The sequence below is a fragment of the Sorex fumeus genome, unplaced genomic scaffold (genome assembly GCF_029834395.1).
Source record: "Sorex fumeus unplaced genomic scaffold, SorFum_2.1 ptg000187l, whole genome shotgun sequence".
In the NCBI taxonomy this organism is placed as follows: Eukaryota; Metazoa; Chordata; class Mammalia; order Eulipotyphla; family Soricidae; genus Sorex; species Sorex fumeus.
Window position 1 is genome coordinate 2,418,920 of NW_026606244.1, and position 23,073 is coordinate 2,441,992.

Consider the following 23,073-nt stretch of genomic DNA (forward strand, 5'->3'; position numbering starts at 1 on the left):
GCCGGGTCTGACCCAAAAAGCAAAAAATAAAAGAGACTCTTCCTTGGCGTGTCCAGAGAAGCTGCCTGGAGTGAGACGATTCTAATTGACATTTCGCCCGGTGTGAGGGGCCGTTCTTTGATGTATTTTACTTTTCACCAGAACAGATGCCCTGGGCGTATTCTCGGTCTTGCTTTAGAACTTGCACTGGGTCCCGCTCCCACTGTTCTCAGCCAGATGGACTCTGGGTTTGGAGGTGGATGCCGGTTTATTGTGTGTGTGTGTGTGTGCGTGTGCATGCATTCGTGCATATGCACGTTTGTGCATGTGTGTGCATGTGCATGTGTGCTTGTGTGTGTGTGTGTGTGTGTGTGTGTGAGTGTTCCATTCCCAGGGGCACCCGTGATGTTCGCCATGACTTCGGCTGGCTGGCGGTCCCTGTGCTTTTGTGTCGTGGCTCTGTCTCCCGGTGGTGGGTTTCCCCAGGACAGGGCCAGCGGCAGCGTGAGGTTCCAACCGCGGTGTCTGCCTGGGGTCTGTTGCAGAGACCACCCAGATCGAGGACCCGCGGGTGCAGTGGCGGCGGGAGCAGGAGCACATGCTGAAGGACTACCTGGTGGTGGCGCAGGAGGCGCTGAGCGCGCAGAAGGAGATCTACCAGGTGAAGCAGCAGCGGCTGCAGCTCGCGCAGCAGGAGTACCAGCAGCTGCACGCCGTGTGGGAGCACCGGCTGGGCTCCCAGGTCAGCTGTGAGTATCCCCGGCCACCGGCCCACGGCCACCACAGCCTCACCACCGTCACCAGCACAAGTACCATGGCCACCAACGCTACTACCGCCGACACTGCCAACATCACCAGCAGCACTGCCACTGACACCCCATCAGCACCACCGTCATCAGCCACACCCCGTCACCATCAGCACTGCCACCACCACCACCAACACTCCTCTCCATCACCATCACCACCAATACCCCATCACCATCAGCGCTGCCGCCACCACCACCATCACCATCACCTCCAACTCCCATCACCATCAGCACTGCCACCACCACCATCATCACCATCAACACTCCTCTCCATCACCGTCACCACCAACACCCCGTCACCATCAGCCCTGCCACTAACACTACCACGATCACATCACCACTTCTAACAACACCACTGTCACTACCACTGTCACCACCGCCACTCTGATCACCGTCACCACTTTCACCAACACCACTATTACCACCCTCACCAGTATCACCGGAACCATCACCACTACCACCAATACTATCATCTCTGTCATCAACACCATTATCGTCATCAGCACTGTCACCACCGTCACCAGTCCTGCCAACACTGTCACCGCTACAAACACTATCACCTCTGCCACCAACATCACTGTGACCCACCGACATTATTAGCACTACCACCACACTACTTCCACTAACACCAATCCCTCCTTTATCACCACCACCAACAGTATCACCATCAGTCACCACTATCGTTATCACCATCCCCACCATTATCACCATCATTACCACTACCACCAATACCACCACCTCCACTATCACCATCACTTCCAACACTGCTATCACCATAATTACTATCACTAGCACTATCACTATCACCACCATCACTACCACCATCACCATTATCACCATCACCACCACACCACCATCACCCCAACACCATCACCCCCACTACTACCATCACCCCAATACCATCACCATCACCTCCACCATTGTCACCACCACCATCACCATCACCACCACCACTATCACTCCCACCACCACCATCATTATCACCATCACCGCCACCAACACCATCACTATCACCACTATCACCATCACCACCACCATCACCCCCACTACCACCATTACCACCAACACCATCGCCATCACCTCCACTACCATCACCATCACTCCCATGACAATCATTATCACCATCACCACCACTACCATCACCATCACCACCACCATCACCATCACCCCCAATACCACCATCACCAATACCATCACCATCACCTTCACCATTGTCACCACCACCATCACCATCACCACCACCACCATCACCACCACCAACACATCACCACTATCACCATCACCACCACCATCACCCTACCACCATCATCCCCACTACCACCATCACCACGAACACCATCACCATCACCACCATCATCATCACTATCATTACTACCACCATCACCATCACCACCACCACCACCCCAACACCATCATCCCACTACCACCATCACCAACACCACCACCATCACCACCACCATCACCACTGTCACCATCAACACCATCATCACCCCCACCACCATCACCATCATCTCTGCCACACCACATTGTACCTGTATATCCTCTCGCTGCTTCAGAAATGGTCATTTCCTCCATCTCCACTTTCCATAGAAGCCTCCCTCCTCTCCTTCCTCCCCTTCCTGCTTCTCCTTCCGCCTGGCTGGTGACTCTGCTGCCGTTTTCCTGCCATTCCTTTACCCTCCCCCTCCCCTTCCTTAATGCTGGTGTCGCCATAGGCTGGAGGGTGACGCATCTGGTTGCCAGAACCCGTTACCCTTGACCAAGGTCCTCACAGCTGTCCCCCACGCCACTTCGGGTGCTCACACAGCCAGGGGTGGTGCCAAGGACTCAGAGAGCAGGGCCACACCAGGATCAAACCCCATGTTTGCAAGACAAGGTGCTTTTAGCCACTCAGCCCTCCTCCTGGGCCCTCCACTTATTTTTTCGTCATCTATGGACATCTCAGAATTCCATCTAGACTTGGGGGACCCTGTGGGATGCCGGGGATCAAACCTGGGTGGGCCGCGTGCCAGGCAAGCGCCCTCCCTGCTTGCTGTCCTGGAGAGACAATAGTTCAGTAGGCCGGAGCGTGTGTCTTGGCGGCTTGGTCAGTCCCTGGCCCCGCAGAGTGATACCCCGAGTTCCAAGCCGCTTGGAGCATCAGAGCATCTTCACGTGTGGCCCAAACAAAAATATGGTGAAAGGGCTGGAGTGATAAGACAGTGGGGAGGGCGTTTGCCTTGCACGCAGCTGACATGGGTTCGATCCCCGGCATCCCATATGCATCACTGGGTGTGGCCTAAGACAAAAAAAATGGTGAAAACGGCCAAGTGCACATGGCGTCTTGGACCACAAATCACAGCCTTCACTATCACCACCATCCTAGTATCCCATGTTTCCAGTATTCCGGTGGCTGCATTGGTGTGGAAAGGTCAGCAGGCTACCGAGCGATGGCCTGGACTCTGGCGGACTCAGTCCCTGACCCCTACAGGCCAGCCCCAGTCAGAATGTTCCAGAGCTCCTCTGGGAAGGACCCGGGGTCAGCTCAGGTCAGCAGCCCAGCGATGCCGAGTCTCCCCAGGGGGAGAGAGGCGTGCCGCAGGCGGCCGCCTGACTCAGCAGGGTTTACGAGCCTCGGTCGCCTTCCCGGTCCTGCTCTGCGGCCCCAGGACAGACAGGTGGGGTGGCATGCCTCGCCCACAGCTCAGCCGCCCGCCTGCCAGGGCCTGTGCCACCTGGTGCCGTGTGCCCTCGCCCGGGGATATTGTCTTTGCTACCGTCTGAGTAGGCGGAGCCACATGGGCATTGCGTGGTGCGCTCAGAGCAGTGGGCAGGGTGGCAGCCCATGTGCTGGGCATGGCCGCCTCCCGCCTGTGCGCGCGCGCGCGCACACACACACACACACACACACACAGAACGCATCTGGGCCCGGAGCCAGAGCTGTAGGACGGCAGGGAGAGCGCTGGCCTGGCACATGGTCAAGACAGGTTCGATCCCTGGCATCCCCTCCCAAAGCCCTGCCAGGAGTGATCACTGAGTGCAGAGCCAGGAGTCAGCCCTGAGCACATCTGGATCTGCCCCCCAAATGACAAAAACCATTTTTTTTTAATGTCCTGGATGCCGCAGAGACACCTCAGTGAGCTGAGTGCAGATTTCACGGGGAGGGTCCCCTGTACTATACTCAGCAGTGTGTGGTCCCTAAGTATGGTCAGGAGTGTCCCCTGCAGGGAGGTAGGGGGGTACAGAGCAACAATACAGCAGGGAGGGCACCTTTCTGGCACACGGCCGAGCCAGGTTCGAGCCGGGATCCCCCCGAGCTCCTCCCAGGAGTGAGCAGAGCCAGAAGCTGGCCCTGAGCAGCATCGCCGGGTGTGGCCCCAAAACCCAAAAGAAAGAATGCGGTTGCCCGTGCTTCGCCCTCGGCCACGACACACCGGGGCCGATTGGAAGCGGTTTCGCTCTCCACAAGAGTCAGCTGGCCTGGGCCCAGGGAAATCTGGTTTGGGGTTTGTTCTGGGGTTTCGTTTTATTCTGGGCCCCACCTGGCAAGGATCAGGGCTTCCGTAACTTCCTCCTGGCACCGTGCTCAGGGATCCCTCTGTGTGTGTGTGGGGGGGGGGGGGGGTGGCAGGAGGGACCCTGTGTGGTGCCAAGTTGGCCTCGTTCAAGGCAGACGCCCTCTCTGCCACCCGGTCCTTCCAGTCCCTACGCAGGGACATCTGAACACGCGACACTCACAGCTGTGTGAGGTGGAATAAAGCTAGTTGATGACGGCGCACAGACACCATCGCCAAGAATTTAGTTCCGGGGGCTGGAGCCATAGCACAGCGGGGAGGGCGTTTGCCTTGCACGTGACCCGACCCGGGTTCGATCACCGGCATGCCATAGGATCCCCCGAGCACCACCAGGAGTAATTCCTGAGTGCAGAGCCAGGAGGAACCACCGAGCATCACCGGGTGTGACCCAAAAAGCAAAAAAAAAAAAAACAAAACAAAACAAAAAAGAATTGAGTTCCTCTCTCCCAAATGCCACTGCCCAGACTGCTGGTGGGAATGGAGTTTGATCACACAGAGAGAGAGGGAGGGTGGTCTGAGGGGGGTGGCGTTTGGGAGAGAGGAGGGGAGCCGGCAGGGGCTGGCACGGGCCCCCAGCATGTGGTGATGCAGGCACACACCTGCCTTAGGGGAGCAGATGCAGCTAGCATGCAGTGCTGGGCAATGCCAGCCCCATCTGTGGAAAGTAGGTAGACTTAAAAGGGAAAGAAAAAAAAGGCAATTAATAACTCTAGGAAAAACAACCAGGAAAAAAAGAGCTGGAAAGGAAAAGCAAGCAGAAGGTCATGTTGATGGACACTGCGAACTCCAGGCTGGCCTTGCCAACACTGACGCGTCCCCCCAAGGACTGGGAGCGGGCGGGTGGGCGGTGCTGAGCCCAGAGTCAGCTTTCCAGGTGCCCCTTGGGCCCAGGGGGCCATTCTTGGGGTTCTGAGCACCCCACCTGTCGCCAACTGCTTTCCTCATTCCCCTCTTCTTGGGTTTCCTCTGCCCTATATCTCTCCGGCGGCTAATTGGTAGCTTTGAAATCTGGTCTTCAGGACGAATCGAGTTGTCTTAAAACTGCATTAAGATAATACAAAACAGGGGCTGGAGCACAGCGGGGAGGGCATTTGCCTTGCACGCAGCAGACCCGGGTTCGATTCCCAGCATCCCATATGGTCCCCTGAGCATCGCCAGGAGTCACCTCTGTGCATCGCCGGGTGTGACCCAAAAAGCAAAAAAAAAAAAAAAAAGAATAAAAATACAATAATGATTTTCTTTTTAATTACGACTATAGCTCTGGGTCAGAGATATAGTACGCTCTGGGACACAGAGGTAGTACACAGGGCACTTACCTTTGCCTTGTCCTTTAAGTTAAGGCACTTATCTTGCATGTGGCTGACCCTGGTTCTCTCCCTGCCATCGCATATGGTTCTCTGGGCAGCCTGGGGTGTGGCCCAAAAATCAAAACAAATTACAGCTCCATGGTAGAACCGTTATAGATACTGGAAAGCAACTCGGAGGGACACGTATGGGGTCCATAGCGTCAGGGATCATTTCTTTTCCTCTTGAATGTATCTGACTGTTGAAAAGTATGGCAAATAAGTGAAATGAGTCAGAATAGGAGGGACAGACTTCCATCATCTGTGGAATATAAAATAACATTATAGAGACTGACACCCAAGGACGGTAGACACAAGGGCCAGGAAGATTGCCCCAGAGTTGGAAGCCTGCCTCATGAGCTGGGGGAGAAGGCAGCTGGGATGGAGAAGGGATCACTAAGCCAGTGATGGTTGGAGGGAATCGGTCGGGATAGGAGATGCGTGCTGAAAGTAGATAAAGGACCAAACGTGATGGCCTCTCGGTATCTATAGTGCAAACCATAATGCCCAAAAGTAGAGAGGGAGTCACAGTCACTGTCACTCTCCTCCTGTTGTTCACCAATTTGCTGGAGCGGGTACCAGTAACGTCTCCATTGTGAGACTTCTTGTTACTGTGTTTGGCATATCGAATATGTTATGGGTAGCTTGCCAGGCTTTTCTCTGCAGGGTGATACTCTCGGTAGTTTGTCGGGTTCTCCAAGAGGGGCAGAAGAATCGAATCCAGGTGGGCTGTGTGCAAGGCAAGCGCCCTACCCACTGTGCTATCGCTCCAACCCAGAGAGAGAGTATGGGGGAAATTGTCTGCCATGGAGGCAGGGGGAGGGTTTGAAAGGGGAGGGGGGTATACAGGGGACATTGGTGGTGGAGAATGTGCACTGGTGGAGGGATGGGTGTTTGATCATTGTATGACTGAAATCAATCATGAAGGCTTTGTAATGGTAGCTCACGGTGATTCAATTTAAAAAGAAAAAAGAAAAGTACAGCAAAGAACATCTTTAATAATCTTCCTCTGAGGACAACAGTCCTTATTTGGGGACATGAAGCCAAGGGTCTTGAGAGACACCAGAACACTTGGTTTGCATGGCCCTCCCTTGAGCACTGCCAGAGATCAGCCGCGGACCACAGGGCAAGAGTTAGCCCTGGGTATGGGTATGTCCTAACATTAAAAAATCACCAAAAAAGGAGGGGACCAAAGGGAGAAACTTCCCCAAAAGAAAATTAGTGTCTGAGGAGCAGGACATGAAAATATTACTGATGGTTGAAATTCTAGATACTGGGATTATGTTAGTGGTCTGTTTCCCTTTGGTTGGGGGTGGGGCCCCACCTGGCAGTACTCAGGGATGACTCAGGGTTCTGTGCTCAGGGTCCTCCCCTAGCAGTGCTCAGGTGAGCTTATGTGGTGCCAGGAATTGAGTGTGGGTCAGCCACCTGCAAGGCAGACCCCTTCCCCGCTGCCCTGTCTCTCCGACCCTCCTGTTGTATTTTAGTTGCAGGTATTTACATCTGTTCTGATGGTCTCTCTTCGTATGTAAGTTATCCTTTGCAGTTGATTTAAAAATACTATCGTTTCAGGGTTCATGCAGTACTGCAACAGGCAAGCTGCTTGCCTTGCATGCTGCTCACCTGGATTCAATCCCCCGCACCCCAGAGGGCCCCCTGAACACCGGTGCAGAGTGAGGAGTAAGCCCTGAGCACTGCCAGGCGGGGCTCCAAAAAAAAACAGACAAATGGGGCTGGAGCGATAGCACAGCGGGTAGGGCGTTTGCCTTGCACGCGGCCGACCTGGGTTCGATTCCCAGCATCCCGTAGGGTCCCCCGAGCACCGCCAGGAGTAATTCTTGAGTGCAGAGCCAGGAGGAACCCCTGTACATCGCCGGGTGTGACCCAAAAAGCAAACAAAACAAAACAGACAAAACAAAGTACATTCAGGTACATTTGGGACATGGAAGGTTTGGACATACCTGCCCCCCAGCTGGTGCTGCCCCCTAATTTAGGTTGCTTTCCTCGACCGGTCTCCTTCCCTTTCTGGGCCCATCCGGGGGTGGAATTGAAACCAGCCCAGGTCGGTGTGAAACGAGGCTTCTCTACAGTCTCTTGCTCTTCTCCCCTGCAGTGGTCTCCGGCTCATCGTCCAGCTCGAAGTATGATCCTGAGATCTTGAAAGCGGAAATCGCCACAGCCAAATCCCGGGTAGGGTTTTTGTGCTCATAGGTGGGGGGTGAAGGGGGAGTCACCCAGGTGGGCAGCCTTGGGCACTGGTTTTGGGGTCCATGTCTGCGCTCTGCAGCAGTTGGATTGGATGGGGGGGAGGGGCACACTGCACCGGAAATGGAAGTAGGAGCTTCAGGATGTGAAGGATGTCTGTGCTCCCAGCCCTCGGAGCTTATCTCCCCAGCCTGAAAATTATGAAGTGTATATGTGTGTGTGTGTATGTGTGTGTGTGTGTGTGTGTGTGTGTGTATGAGTGCATGTGCACATGTGCTTCTATGCATGGGATCAAACCCAGGTCTCATGCTTGCAAAGTTTGTCTCTCTCTCTCTCTCTCTCTCTCTCTCTCTCATCAGTGCCCATATCTGTTGCCCAACAGGGTTCTTTTTTTCCCTCCCTCCATCCCTCCATCCCTCCCTCCGTCCGTCCTTCCTTCCTTCCTTCCTTCCTTCCTTTCTTTCTTTCTTCCTCCCTCTTTTCCTTCCTTCCTTCCTTCCTTCCTTCCTTCCTTCCTTCCTTCCTCTCTCTCTTTCCCTCCCTTCCTTCTTTCCTTTCTTCCTTTCTCTTTCTCTTTCCCTCCCTCCCTTCTTCCGTCCGTCCTTCCTTCCTTCCTGCCTGCCTGCCTGCCTGCCTGCTTTTTAACCACACCTGGCAATGCTCAGGGCTTACTCCTATCTCTGTGCTCAGGAATCACTGCTGGCAGAGCTCAGGAACTCACACAAACTTTGCAAGCCAGAAATCGAATCCAGGTTGCCCGTGTGTAGAGGAAGTACTCTACCCACTGTACCATCTCTCTGGGTCCAACACGTGTATTTTATAGAGGAGCGAACAGCTCAGTGGTAGAACACTTGCCTGTAGGAGGCCCTGGGTTTGAACCCCAGCACTACAATTTAAAAAAATGAAAAATTGGGGCTGGGAGATGGTGACTCCAAGGGCTGGAGTGCATGGAGCAGTGCTGGGTTTGGGCCCCCAAATCTGAAAGTAAGGAAAGAAAGAGAAAGGAAGGAAGGAAGGAAAGAAGGAAGGAAGGAAGGAAGGAGAAGAGGGAGAGAGGGAGGAAAAAGGAGAAAAAAAGAGAGATGAGCCCATCCAGCTTAGCCAAGGTGGCAGACAGGTGAGCCTAAGCTTGGCGAAGTGTGTGCTGTGTCCCTAGCAACTGCGTCTACATTATCTAACTGAATCATGAGGGCTTAAGTGGATAGATTTTATTCCCATTGTGCTTTCTGAATCCAGGAGTTTAGTTTATGGGCTGGAGCGATAGCACAGCGGTAGGGCGTTTACCTTGCGCGCAGCCAGCCTGGTTGAGCCGGGTTTGATTCCTCTGCCCCTCTCAGAGAGCCTGGCAAGCTACCGAGAGTATTCAATATACCAAACACAGTAACAAGAAGTCTCACAATGGAGACGTTACTGGGCCCGCTCGAGCAAATCGATGAACAACGGGAGGACAGTGTGTTTTCAGTGTGCTTTCTGAAAAGAGGATTTGAACGAGGTACTGACTTAGTGAAACTTCAGAGAGGTGCTCTAATAAACACAGATACCTGCAAAAAATAAAAAATGGGTGAGGCAGCAGGGGTGGGGTGGGGATCGTGGCATCTGCAGAGTGGGTAGTGGGTTTTCCATTCTACCCTGTGTCACCTCAAGAGTGCGGCCCTGCTGGAAAGTGGGACAAACTTCCTGTGTTTTTAGTGAATGCCCAGGTTTACTGTATGACCTCTCATGATCCACTTCTCAGCAACCACTTAATTTAAATGCTCAGGAATGCCCTCAAAGCACACAAGCAGGGATGCTGCCTTCCCTGGGACTGGCCCCGATCTACAACCTTCGAAGCAGAAAAGGGAATTTTCAGAGGCTGGAGCGATAGTACAGTGGATAGGGCACTTGCCTTGCATATACGGTGGACCCAGGTTCAATCCCCAGCATCCTATATGGTCTCCTGAGCACCGCCAGGAGTAATTTCTCAGTGCAGAGCCAGGATTAACCCCTGAGCATCTCTGGGTAGGGCCCTGAAAACAGACCAAAAAAAGGAAAAAGAAGGAAGGGAGAGAGAGGGGAAGGAAGGAAGGACAGCAGGTAGAAGGGAGAGAAGGAGGGAGGGAAGGAAGAAAAGTGAATTTCAGGGAGGTGGCTTGAGAGCAGTGACCCGCGTGCCAAGGTCCAACCCCCGGTTTCCCCAGAACCAGGGCTGGCTGGGAGTCGGCTGCAGGGAGCCCATCATGGGGAGGAGTGCGAACCGAATGTCATCAACCTTGGACTCAGGAATGGGACTGAGTTGTTATGCAGGGGCAGTGGGGGTGGGTGGGGCTCTGGGTCCGCCTTCAGGGATCACTGATCCCGAGTGTTTCCCCCCACCCCCCCTCAGGTCAACAAGCTGAAGAGAGAGATGGTTCACCTGCAACAGGAGCTCCAGTTCAAGGAGCACGGCTTCCAGACCCTGAAGAAGTGAGTGCTACCTGCAGGCCCCGCCCACCTCCTACCCTCCCCATGCCCCGCCCCTTTCCCCACCTCCAGTCCCACCCACCTCCTGCCACGCCCTATCTCCAGCCCTGCTCTATTTCATGCCCCGCCCATTGCCACGCCTCCTGCCCCGCCCTACCTCCAGCCCTTCTCTATTCCATGCCCCGCCCCTTCTCTGCTCCGCCCATGGCCACGCCCCTTACCCAACCCATCTCCTGGCCCACCCTATCACCTGCCCTGCTCTATCCCTTGTTCCGCCCCTTCCATGCTCCGCCCATTGCCACGCCCCTTGCCACCTGCCCCATCCTATTTCCTGCCCTGCTCTATTCTATGCCCCGCCCCTTTATGTTCCGCTCATTGCCCCGCCCCCTACCTAATGCCCCATCTTATCTCCTGCCCTGCTCTATTCCATGCCCTACCCTTTCTTTGCCCCGTCCATTTCCACACCCCTTGACCCACCCACCTCCTGGCCTACCCCTTGACCCACCCACCTCCTGGCCTACCCTATCTCCTGCCCTGCTCTATTCTATGCCCCGCCCCTTCTATGCTCCGCCCATTGCCACGCCCCTGCCTCTTGCCCCACCCTATCTCCTGCCCTGCTCTATTCCATGCCCCGCCCCTTCTATGCTCCGCCCATGGACACGCCCCTGGCGTCCTACCCCACCCTATCTCCTGCTCTGCTCTATTCCATGCCCCGCCCCTTCTCTGCCCCGACCATGGCCACGCCCCTTATCTCACGCCTGGCCTCCCTCCTGCCCTGTTCTAGTCTATGCCCCCTTTATGCTCTGCCCATGGCCACGCCCCTGTCCTGCCTCACCCTATCTCCTGCCCTGCTCTATTCTATGCCCCGCCCCTGCCACGCCCCACCTCCTGCCACACCCCCTGATGGGCTCTATTCCCCTGGGCTCCGACCCTGTTCCACCCCCCTCGCCACGCCCCCCCCCACCCTCTTCTTTCCTTCCTGGCTTCCCCCCTCACCCCCACCCCCCACCCTCCTTCCTTGAAATGTGGCTGTTTCCTGTCCCAGCACCCCAGGAAGAGGGAGATCACCTTGGACCCTGCGGGTTCTCACTGTCCCCTGAATTCTTTTTTAATTTTTTTAATGTTTATTCTTTATGCACCCTTGAGAAGCATGCTGCTGAAACAGCCTAGAGATGGGGAAGGAAAAGCTTAATGCGGGGCCGTGACTGTTGCCAAGGGTAACCTTGGCGCTCCAGCGGCAGTTTCTTGCGGTCTTTTTCTTTAATTATTGAATCGTAGTGAAATACACAGTGACAGTTGTTTGTGATTGGATTTCAGTCATATCACGTTCCCATACCGGTCCCTTCACTAGGGTACATTTCCCACCACCAGTGTCCCCAGTTTCTCTCCTGCCCCCCCCCCCATATGACAGGCACTTCTCCCTCTCTCTCTCTTTCTCTTTCTCTCTCTCTCTCCCCTCTCCTTTCTCTGTCTCTCTCCTCTGTCTCTCTCCTCTGTTTTTCTCCTCTGTTTCTCTCCTCTCTCTCCCTCCCTCTCTCTCTCTCTCTCTCTCTCTCTTCCCCCCCCATCCCCTCCTTTCCCTTGCCCTATTCCTTTCGGGCATTATGGTTTACAATATCATGTGTATCCCTTTACCCACTTTCAACATTTGGTTCTTGTCCAGAGTGATCATTTCCAGCTATTTTTACCATAGTGGTCCCTTCTCTATCCTAATTGCCCTCCAACCCTCGACCACTTGGGGTAGTTCCCAGCCATTGACCAGTCCTCCTGGCCTCTGTTTTCCATGGCCTTGGATATTAGTCTCATATATATATATATATATATATATATATATATATATATATATCCCACCAATGAATGCAGTCATTCTACATCTGTCCCTTTCCTTCTGACTCATTTCATTCATGGACGTGATACTCTCCATGTCCATCCACTTATAAGCAAATTACATGACTTCAATTTTTCCCTAACAGCTGCGTAGTTGTATTCCATTGTGCAGGTGTACCATAGCTTCTCTTTATCCAGTCATCTGTTCTGGGGCACTCGGGTTGTTTCCAGATGTGGTGAATAGTTCTGCAGTGAACTTAGAAGTACAGATGGTGTTTCTACTGTGTGTTTTGGGGCCCCTAGGGTATATTCCCAGAAGTGGTATTGCTGGGTCAGATGTGTCTCCTGAATTCTTGAAGGTCTGGCCCTCTGGGTTACGTCCTGGCTTTGTTAGAGGCATCTCTGTGCCCTGCTCTGGCCTGGGGCAGAGACGGGAGGAGCCCACGTGCTCTCAGTATTCCCATTTTCCCCACCTGGACCCCTGAAAACGACACCTGAGTGGCCCTCGAAGGGGACAAAGTCTCTTTCTCAGCCACTGGACAGATCATACAGCGGGGAGGGCGCTTGCCTTGCACGTGGCTGACCTCAGTTTGATCTCCGGCATCCCACAGGGTCCCCTGCTCTCTGCTCAGTGATCCGTGTGAGTGCAGAGCCAGGAGTCATCCCTGAGCTCTGTTGGGGGGGGGTCACAAAAACCTCCCAAACCCCAAAAGAATATAGGTGTCAATTATGTGTAGGTGTGCGTGGATTTTGCTCGTTTGGGGAGCACCCCAGTGGTGCTCAGGGACTGCTCCCAGTTTAGGGGTGCTCCCAGCCGTGAGTAGGGAGCAGACCCGTGCCTCCCCCATTTAAAGCTTTTTTTTTTAGCCGTGGGCAGAGCAACCCAGCTGGATGTTGCCATCACCCTAAGGATGGATGGCACATTCCTGGGAGCTTGGGAAATGCAGGTTTGGGGGGTGGGGTGGACGTTGCATAAAGCTACAAGCCTCTCTTGGTACTTCTGAACTGCTGACTCCCAAGACAGGTGCACACACACACCCCCCCTTAATTCCCTGACACCCTCCTCTCCCCCCCCCTCCCCCAGCTCCTATGCCAACACTTGCCATTATTCTCACAGCCACCACAAACCTGTTTTACCACTTTGGCCCCCTTGTTGCAGCCTGAAAGCCCTGGTGCTTGGGTAAGCCGAGCTGGAACCCCAAAGACAAGCCTCCTTTCTTCCCGGCCCTCCACCCCCAGCTGGATATCACAGCCAGATATGACCTAGCAGCACCCCTGCCTGCCTTCCTCCTCCGGGGCTGGGCTCAGAGCTCCCTCTCTCCTTTGCTCTGCTCAGTTGCTCCGTGGCCGGCCCAGACTCTCTCTCTCTCTCTCTCTCTCTCTCTCTCTCTCTCTCTCTCTCTCTGTCTCTCTCTCTCCTCTCTCTCCTTTCTGTCTCCTCTCTCTCTCTCTCATTCTGCCCTGCCAGGTGGGGGCCACACCTGGTCCCAGGTACACCTGGCCTTGGAGGGTAGGGACGCAGCCTCCAGCTGGCAGCTGTCTCGGGTCCCAGATCCTGAGGAGCCTGACATGGCTTGAACCCTCCCCTCTTCCCCCCTTCCTCTTCCCCCCCCCCCCCCCCGCCACCTGCCCACCACCCCCGCCCTGAGCATCAGCTTCTTTATCTGAAACGTGTTCTTAAATGGAGCAGATGGACGGGGCGGGACCAGCAGAAATAAAAAGACTGGAGGGCCGCGGAGGGGGGCTTGGGAGGGAAAGTTGGGTGCCCTCTGCGCCCTCACACAGCCTCTGTCCTGACCTGGAGAAGAATCGTTATTCTGCCTTGCTTTTTTTTTTTCTTTCAGATGTTAGGCTTTTTTTTTTAGTATTTTTTTTTCTTTTTGGGTCACACCCGGCAATGCTCAGGAGTTCCTCCTGGCTCTGCACTCAGGAATGACTCCTGGCGGTGCTCGGGGGACCCCATGGGATGCTGGGCATCGAACCCGGGTTGGCTCATGGAAGGCAGATGCCCTCCCAACTGTGCTATTGCTCCAGCCCCCAGATGTTAGGCTTTGTGCTTTATAGTCTTGTTAATGGTTGGATTTCGTGCGTTATACCGTCCTTCACCTCACTGTCCCGTCTGGTGCCACCTCCCTCCACCTCTGACCTGCCCTGGTGTGTGTCCCACCTCCCCTCCCCTGAAGACCAGGTCTCAGGTTCTACTGTCTACAGTTACTGTTCTCCTGCTCTGCCTCCCCACCCCCACCCCAGTGAAGCAAGGTAGAGGTTTTTTATTTTATTTTATTATTTTTTTATTTCCTTTTTGGGTCACACCCAGCGATGCTCAGGGGTTACTCCTGGCTCTGCACTCAGGAATTACCCCTTGGCAGTGCTCGGGGGACCCTATGGGATGCTGGGAATCGAACTCGTGTTGGTCGTGTCAAGGCAAACGCCCTCCCCGCTGTGCTATATGGCTCCAGCCCTACCTGGGCCAGTTTTACAGAAGCAGAAAGATGGAAGAAGGCCTCTTGGAGGCCATGGAATGTTCTAGAAGAAAGGCCGGACTCTGAGACTTTCTTCAGCCTTGAGCCTGGTCCTGAGGAGAGTGCGGAGCTGTGTGGCATCCCAGAGGCAGGGGGAGGGGGGGGAGCCTCTTCCTGTGGACCCCCCCCAGAGCAGCTATGCCTAGGATTGGTTCGAGGGGGCTGCCTGCCCCAGCCTTTGCCCCTCCCCTGAGGCCAGAGAAAGGGCAACTGTGTCACTCGCAAGTCCTCAAGCACAGGCGTCACCCCCTGGGGCCCCCTGGGACCCCTTTCCAGCCTCCTTCTCCTTTGCTAACTGTGCCACTTTTCTTTCCTTAAGAGAGAAAAGGGAAAAAAGGGAAAGAAAAACAGATTCATTCCCTGAGGGCATCATGGTCTGCTTTGTAGCCCACCCACCCCACTCCACCCCCAATTCCAGAGTGTTCTGTGCCGCAGCCCGGGGCCACAGCCAGGCTGCTGAGGCCCCTGAGAATCAGGTAGAGGCTGCCGAGAGAAGCCGCCTCTGTCCTCTCCTGCCCAGGGACCCTGCATGGCCCGTCCTTCCCACACTGTGTCCTGGGCGGCCTCTGTGGGCACAGTCCCCCAGAGCAATTTATTTTAGACTCAGTCTCTGCCGACCTGGCAGACTAACGCGGGCCCGGGCTCAGATGGACGAGACGGGCTGTTACTGCTCGGGGAGGCAGAAGGAGGGGGTTTGTGTTCTTGCCAGGGAGTCAGAGTCAGGGGTGGGCCCGACTATGCTGGGGGGTCCGCCTCCCCCCCACTCACTCAGGCTGAAAACCTGCCGCCCGTTAGCCTGTCCATCTGTCTGTCCATCCATCTCTCCATCCTCCTTTGGGCCCCACTTGGGGTTATTTTCAAGCGAGGGATACCTGGCCACTGGCAAGAAACCGGAAAGAAGGCTACGCGTGTGTGTGTGTGTGTGTGTGTGCATATGCATGTGTGTGTAGGTGCATGGGTGTGAGTATTGTGTATGTGCACGTGTGTGTAGGTGCATAGGTGCCCGAGTGTGTGTGTTGTGTGTGCATGTTTGTGTGTGTAGATGCATGGCTGCATGTGTGCGTGCGTGTGCGTGCATGGGTGTGTATATGTTGTGTGCATGCGTGTGTGTTGTGTGTGTAGGTGCATGGGTGTTTGTGGATGCATGGGTACTTGTGCATTCTGTGCGTGTGTGTACATATATGTGTGGGTGCCTGTCCATGCATGTGTGCATGTTTGTGCGGGTGTGTTGTGTGGACATGTGTGTGCACGTGTGCATGTGTGTGTGGGTGCATGGGTACATATGTGCTGTGTGTGTTGTGTGTGCATGTATGTAGGTGCATGGGTGTGTGTTGTGTGTACATGCATGTATGTAGGTGCATGTTGTGTGTGCGTGGGTGTGCACGTTCATGTGTGGGTCGTGTGTGCATGTGGGTGCATATCTGTGCGTATTCGGGTGCATGGGTACCTGTTGCTCTGTGTGTGTCCATGCGTGTGGGGATGTATGCGTGCGTGTGTGTGTGTGGGTACATGTGTGCGTGTGTGTGCGCATGTCCGTGTGTGGGTGCGTGTGTGGGGGGAGGTTGGCGTGCTCGTGCACAGCCGCCTGGCCTGACAGAACGAGTCCTCCCAGTTCCCTCCACCTGCGCTTCTTCACTTCCTTTTCTTCTCCTGGGCAGAAACCTCAGGGCTGGCCTTGGGTGAGAGCGCAGTGGTGAGGCTTCTTTCTGCCCCCAGCCCCAGCTCTGCTGCGCCCCCACCCCGAGCTCTGCTCTGCGCTCCCCTCCGGGAACAGAGGGACCCTGGACTCCCGCCTCTCCGCCCCCAGCACCCACCAGGATGAACTGCAGGCACGACCCAGAGTAGCTGGAACTGTGTCCAGGGCACGCGGAGCGGGATGCCAGGGCACAGGCTTTGCACGCCGGTCCTATCACGGCACCACATGGCCCCCTGAGCACTGTCAAGTATGGCCCCAAACAACACAGTGGTTTTTTTTTCCCCCTTGGGCCACATGCAGGATTGGGCCGCACCTGGTAGTGCTCAGGGTTTACTCGTGACTTTGTGCTCAAGTGTGACTTTTTGCCTTTATCACTCCTGCTGGTGCTCAGGGAACCGTGTGTGATGGCAGGGAGAGATAAAGGCAGACGCTTACCCCTGGGTGATCTCTCCGGCCCTGGAAGCATTCGGGGGCCCGAGGGAAAGTGAAGTGGGTAGGACTCTTACCCTGCATGTGGCTCACCTGGGTTTGATCCCCGGCACCCTATATGATGCCCTGAGCACTGAGCCAGGAGTCAGCCCTAAGTACACTGGTTCCCCTTATCCCCAACCCCCTCAATAAAGAAAAAAATTCTTTTTTTTCTTGCTTTTTGGGTCACACCCAGCAATGCTCAGGGGTTATTCCTGGCTCTGCACTCAGGAATTACCCCTGGCGGTGCTCAGGGAACCCTATCGGATGCTGGGAGTTCGAACCCGGGTTGGCCGCATGCAAGGCAAACGCCCTCCCCGCTGTGCTCCAATCCCCCCCAAAAAATTCTTTATTGGACCAAAGTGATAGTATAATAGGTAGGACATCTTTCCTTGCACACAGCCAACGTGCAGTTGACCCCTGATACCCCATATGGTCCCTTGAACCTGCCAGAACTGACCCCTGAGCACAGAGCCTGGAGTAAGCCCTCAGCCCCCTACCCCCCCAAATTAAAAAGAAATTAATTAATCCTGATTAACCCTGTTCTATTGCCCAAGTCACAGACAAGCATGAAAACTCAATTACAACTGCCTGAAGACTGTAGGATATGCACAGTGGGTTATGGGGACTCCAGCCCAGTGAGGAGAAACCAGGGAGGGCATCAAGGAAGACTTCCTGTAAAAGGTGGCACTGAGGACCTCAGAGGGGTTGGCTTCTGCGGGACCTTCTGTGTGTTGTCCCACAGATGGAACAGAGAGGAGACTTGGGAGGGCCCTGAATTCCCATGTGCTGTGCCCTCCCTGGAGAAAGCCCAGCCCTGTCCCCTCTCTCTGTGTGACCTCTCCTGCCGGCTGTCCCCTAGAATCGATAAGAAGATGTCGGATGCGCAGGGCGGCTACAAACTGGACGAAGCCCAGGCTGTCTTGAGAGAAACGAAAGCGATCAAAAAGGCCATCACGTGCGGAGAGCGGGAGAAGCAAGATCTCATTAAGGTAGGAGGTCCCGGGCCGCGGGTCCCCCCATGTGTATTCTGGCTAGCTCAGTGGCCACCAGAGGGATCACTGAGTTTTCAGCACCCCCTTTCTTGGTCCTAGTGCCGCTGCCGGGATCAACAGAGTTTTCAGCATCTTCTTTCTTAGGCCTTTCCGTCTCTGAAGGAAATTTTCAGAGACCTGAAGTCACTTGTGGGGAGTCCACACAGCGCGTGTGGGTTGTTCGAGTGGGGACAGCGCCCCCTGGTGTGTAGCACCCTCTGGTGCAGCCTTGAGCTCTTGCCTTGTCAAATAACCCAGCAGTGGGGCTGGAGCAATAGCACTGCGGGTAGGGCGTTTGCCTTGCACACGGCCGACCCGGGTTCGAGTCCCAGCATCCCATAGGGTCCCCTGAGCACCGCCGGGGGTAATTCCTGAGTGCAGAGCCAGGAGGAACCCTTGTGCATCGCCAGGTGTGACCCCCCCCCAAAAAAAAATAACCCAGCAGCAGTGGGAGGACCATGTTGACTGAGGCTCTTGGGGTGGACATCAGGATGCTGAGTCTTTATGTTTCTGGCAGGGCGGGTATTTTGGGTCACACCCGGCGATGCTCAAGGGTTACTCTGGTTCTGGCTCTGCACTCAGGAATTACTCCTGACAGTGCTCATGGGACCCTATGGGATGCCAGGGATGGAACCTGTGTCAGCCAGGTGCATGGCCAACGCCCTTCCTGCTGGACTATCATCTGGTCCCAAGATCTGAATTTTATTTTATTATTTTGGGGCCATACTCAGGGGTTCCTCCTGGCTTTTTTTTTCTTTTTGGGTCACACCCGGCGATGCTCAGTGGTGTTACTGCTGGCTCGTGCACTCAGGAATTACTCCTGGCCATGCTCGGGGCACCATATGGAATGGTGGGAATTGAATCTGGGTCAGGCCGCGTGCAAGGCAAACGCCCTACCTGCTGTGCTATCACTCCAGCCCCTTCCTCCTGTTTTTGCATTCAGGAATCATTCCTGGTGGTGCTCGGGGGATTCTATGGGGTGCTGGGGATCGAACTTGGGTCAGCCACATGCAAGGCAAACACCCTCCCTGCTATCCTATCTCTGTGGCCCACCTGCAGGTTTTTTTGTTTCTGTTTTTGTTTTGCTTTTTGGATCACACCCAGCGATGCTCCGGGGTTCCTCCTGGCTCTGCACTCAGGAATTACTCCTGGCGGTAACGGAATCCTATGACAGAATCCTGGCAGAAGCTCAGGGGACCCTATGGGATGCTGGGAATCGAACCTGGGTGAGCCGCGTGCAAGGCAAACGCCCTCCCCCTGTGCTATTGCTCCAGTCTTTTTTCACTTGTGGAGGCCACACAGCGCATGTGGATTGTTCGAGTGGGGACAGCGCCCCCTGGCTCAGTGCAGAGCCAGAACCAGAGTAACCCACCACTGCTGCAGTTTTGTAAGAATTTCTTTGCTGGGGCTGAATCACAGCAGGCTTGCTCCCTGGTGCCAGGCAGTGGAACCCAGCTGTTGCCAACATCAGCCCCTCCCCCCTCCCATCTGACACCCCCTCACTGATCCATATCACACAGCAGAAACTGTTGGACATGTGCCCTAGGTGTAGGCACTGGGATTCAGACCCAGGACCGGCCTCTCCCACCTGCCCGGAGGGGAACTCACCTGGACCTCTGAGATCCTGGTGACGGACCGTTCGCGGGCACAGACGGGGGGGGGCCCAGATCCCACAAGTGACTTCAAGGGTGGCAGCTCTGCAAACATAGGGACGCCGGGGATCACGCTCAAAAGCGCAGTGGCCCCGGGAGGCGGAGCCCGTGCCTGTCCTGAGAAGCATCTCTGAGCACTGAGACTTAAGCTGGGTACCCGGGGCCGGCTCTCTCCCCGGGGAGGTCAGGGGAAGCAATGAGGTCCTGAGCAAGCAATGAATGTGAACCATTGGCTGGACTCGTGTTTCACGACTACTCATCCCCTACCCCAGATCCTGTTTTATTAGAAACAGATTTTTAAAAAAAATGACCAACTGTGGGGGCCGGAAAGATGGCCCAGTGGTTATGTCTGGGTTCTCTTCCCAATGCCATATGGTTCCCTGAGCAGCCCTGGAGGTCCCCAGCACTATCGGGGTGGCTCTGGTATCCCCAACATTGCCAGACCCCAAGAACCTTGTGTTCTTAGGCCCTTGCCCTGGCTTGCAGAGAATCTCCATGTGGCCATCTGACCTCCTGAGCCTGCCTTGGGAGCTGCCCCCAAATGACAAACTACAGATTGTGGGGCTGGAGCGATAGCACAGGGGGTAGGGCGTTTGCCTTGCACATGACCGACCCGGGTTCGATTCCCAGCATCCCATATGGTTCCCCCGAGCACCACCAGGAGTGATTCCTGAGTGCAGAGCCAGGAGTAACCCCTGTGCAACGCCGGGTGTGACCCAAAAAGCAAAAAAACAAAAAAAACTATAAATTGACTTCTTTCAAAAAGAAAAGAGGGGCTGGAGGTTTCCCTTGCATGGGTTGGCCAGCCTGGGTTGGTTCAATCCCAGACACCCCATCAGGTCCCCCGAGCACCGCCAGGAGTGATTCCTGAGTGCAGAGTCAGGAGTCAGCCCTGAGCATCGCCAGGTGTGGCCCAAACTCTCTTCCCAACACTCCAAATCAAGCAGAACAGGGCACAAAGGAATTTGAAACCGGTGGCAAATGCCATTGAAATCGGAGGAAAAACTTCATTGTTTTATTTTTGTTTGTCTTTTGGGGGGCTACACCGGCGATGCTCAAGGGTTACTCCTGGCTCTGCACTAGAGGATCACTCCTGGTGGTGCTCGGGGGACTACTTGTGGTGTCAGGGATGGAACCCGGGTCGGCCTTGTACAAGCAAATACCCTACTTGCTGTACTATCACTCCGGTCCCATGGGGAAAATTTTTTTTTTTTAATCTCAAGCCTTTTAGAACATGAACTTGTCCATCTTGCCAGTGTCCATGGGGAATGTAGCTCACAAGCTAGTCGTCTTATGCAATAGGAAAGATGGCCATGAGTGAAGTCCCAGGCCTGGTCCTAGATTTTTTTGTTTGTTTTTTAAATTTTTATTAGTGAAATACCATGAGGTACAGTTGTAGACTTTCAAATTTTGGTGCTTGGGTTTCAGTTATACAATGATCGAGTGCTCATCTCCCCACCAGTGCCCATTTTCCACCACCAATGATCCCAGTATCCCTCCCACCCTCCCTTCCACTCCTTGGTCCTGTTTTGTGGGAGGGAGGAAACGGAGGCTCAGAGAGGGTCATCAACAAGCCCGGGTTGCACGGTGAGAAAGGAGCAGAGCTTGCAGGGTATCTGCAGAGCCAGCATCCCCGCTGCTGTCTCCTGGCCAGTCCCCACCAGTGTCCTGGTATCCAGACTCCCCCCGAACCCTGTAAGATGGAGGGTCGGGAGAGAGATGCCACCTGCAGGGCTGGTGTGCAGGCTTTGGCACGCGGGAGACCCGGGTTCCGTCCCCGGTCACTGCGTGGTACCGTTCCCCCCACAAACACACTTACCCCGGGAGGGAAGAGACGTGTCCTGGGGAGTGTGTTCCTCACCCTGGCCCGTTGTCGCCCCGCAGAGCCTGGCCATGCTCAAGGACGGCTTCCGCATAGACCACGGTTCCCACTCGGACCTGTGTTCCAGCACCAGCTCCCTGGATAGTGCCGGCTTCCCGCTGCCCAAGCAGTTCCTGGACGTCAGCTCCCAGACGGACATCTCAGGAAGTGTGAGTGGGCCGGGGAGGGAGGGCTGCTGGGACTCCAGCGCTGGGCCAGGGGGGACGGGGGGAGGCCCTGGAGCCTCGTCTTCGGGGAGACGCCCAGGGCTTCCTTGAACTGCATCTTTCCCTGGCGCCAAGAGGGGCTCTTACTCCGTCTCTTTCCTGCACATCTGCAGCCTCGGGCTACTTTTCTTTTGCCAGCTCCAAAGCAGAGGTCATTTTCCTCCTGATTGGTCCCCAATTTAGTTATTATTATTAATTTTATTTCTTTTTTTTTTTTTTTTTTTTTGCTTTTTGGGTCACACCTGGCGATGCACAGGGATTCCTCCTGGCTCTGCACTCAGGAATTACCCCTGGCTATGCTCAGGGGACCCTGTGGGATGCTGGGAATCAAACCCGGGTTGGCTGCATGCAAGGCAAACGCCCTCCCCCGCTATGCTATGACTCTAGCCCCCTGGTCCACAATTTAAAGGCTGACGCGGGCCAGAGAGATGGTGCGGCTGGCTGGCAGGGCGCCGACCTTGCATGGGGCTGATCCAAGTTCAATCCCGGATACCCCCTGGGAACTCAAGTCCCACCCCAAGTGATCCCTGAGCCCAGAGCCAGGAGGAAGCCCTGAGCACTGTCAGGGTCGGGGAAGGGGGTGGCCCCCAAACAAACAAACAAACAAACCAAAGACAAAACGAAACGCAAGAGGCCGAAGTGATAATTCAGCGGGGAGGGCGTTTGCCTTGCACGTGGCCGACCCGGGTTCAATCTCCGGCATCCCCTAGGGTCCCCCAAGCACCGCCAGGAGTGATTCCTGAGTGCAGAGCCAGGAGGAACCCCTGAGAATCGCCGGGTGTGACCCAGAAAGCAAAAAACAAAACAAAACACAAGACCTTTCTCCGGCAGTGACTGGAGACCACCCCAGAATCAAAAGTGTGGAAACGAGCAGTGCAGAGAGGTCTGTGGGGTTCTGTGGAGAGTGAGTGAGCCGGCCCTGCCCCCCACAAACACACACATGCACGCACATGGTGAGCCCCAGCATTTGGAGCACTTTTGTGGCTGCAGGACCACGGCCTCCCAGCCGCCCCTGGCCACATGCCCTCCCACGCTGACCTCCGGACCTTGTCCCCCGCTGGTGAAAGAGAAAAGCTCTGGAGCTTTTTGCCTGCCTTCAGTTTCCGGTCACTCTTGAGGGACTTGCCCAGCACCTGGGGACTCGGCCCCAGCCACCCCACTCCCCTTATACTACTCCCAGATTTACGGGATGCTACGCCACCTTGCCATCTTCTAGAACCTTCTAGAAGGTTCTAGAAGTAGCTAGAAGGTGCTAGAAGTAGCACCTTCTCTTTGCAGCTTGCCTCTGCCCCCACCTCTCCCCCCACCCCTCCATATCCTCATCGCTTCTGTGGCTTCAGGGGATACAAGACGTGATAGTGGGTGGAGGGTGATGTTGGGGTGGGGGTGACGTGCAAGATGGTATATCCCAGCCCCTCGGCTGGTCTTGTAGACAAGATAGACGTTAGAGCTGGGGGCAG

The 23,073-nt window shown here is 55.2% G+C and overlaps 1 protein-coding gene across 1 annotated transcript in view; it reads left to right on the forward strand.

The window, feature by feature from the left end:
* Positions 1–23,073, forward strand: part of WWC1 (WW and C2 domain containing 1) — a 106,989-nt gene that overhangs the window by 47,225 nt on the left and 36,691 nt on the right. Inside the window, exons 3-7 of the mRNA XM_056107964.1 lie at positions 525–728; positions 7,796–7,872; positions 10,250–10,329; positions 17,702–17,831; positions 21,410–21,556. Coding sequence (XP_055963939.1) covers positions 525–728; positions 7,796–7,872; positions 10,250–10,329; positions 17,702–17,831; positions 21,410–21,556 — 638 coding nt within the window. The remainder of the gene's footprint in view (positions 1–524; positions 729–7,795; positions 7,873–10,249; positions 10,330–17,701; positions 17,832–21,409; positions 21,557–23,073) is intronic.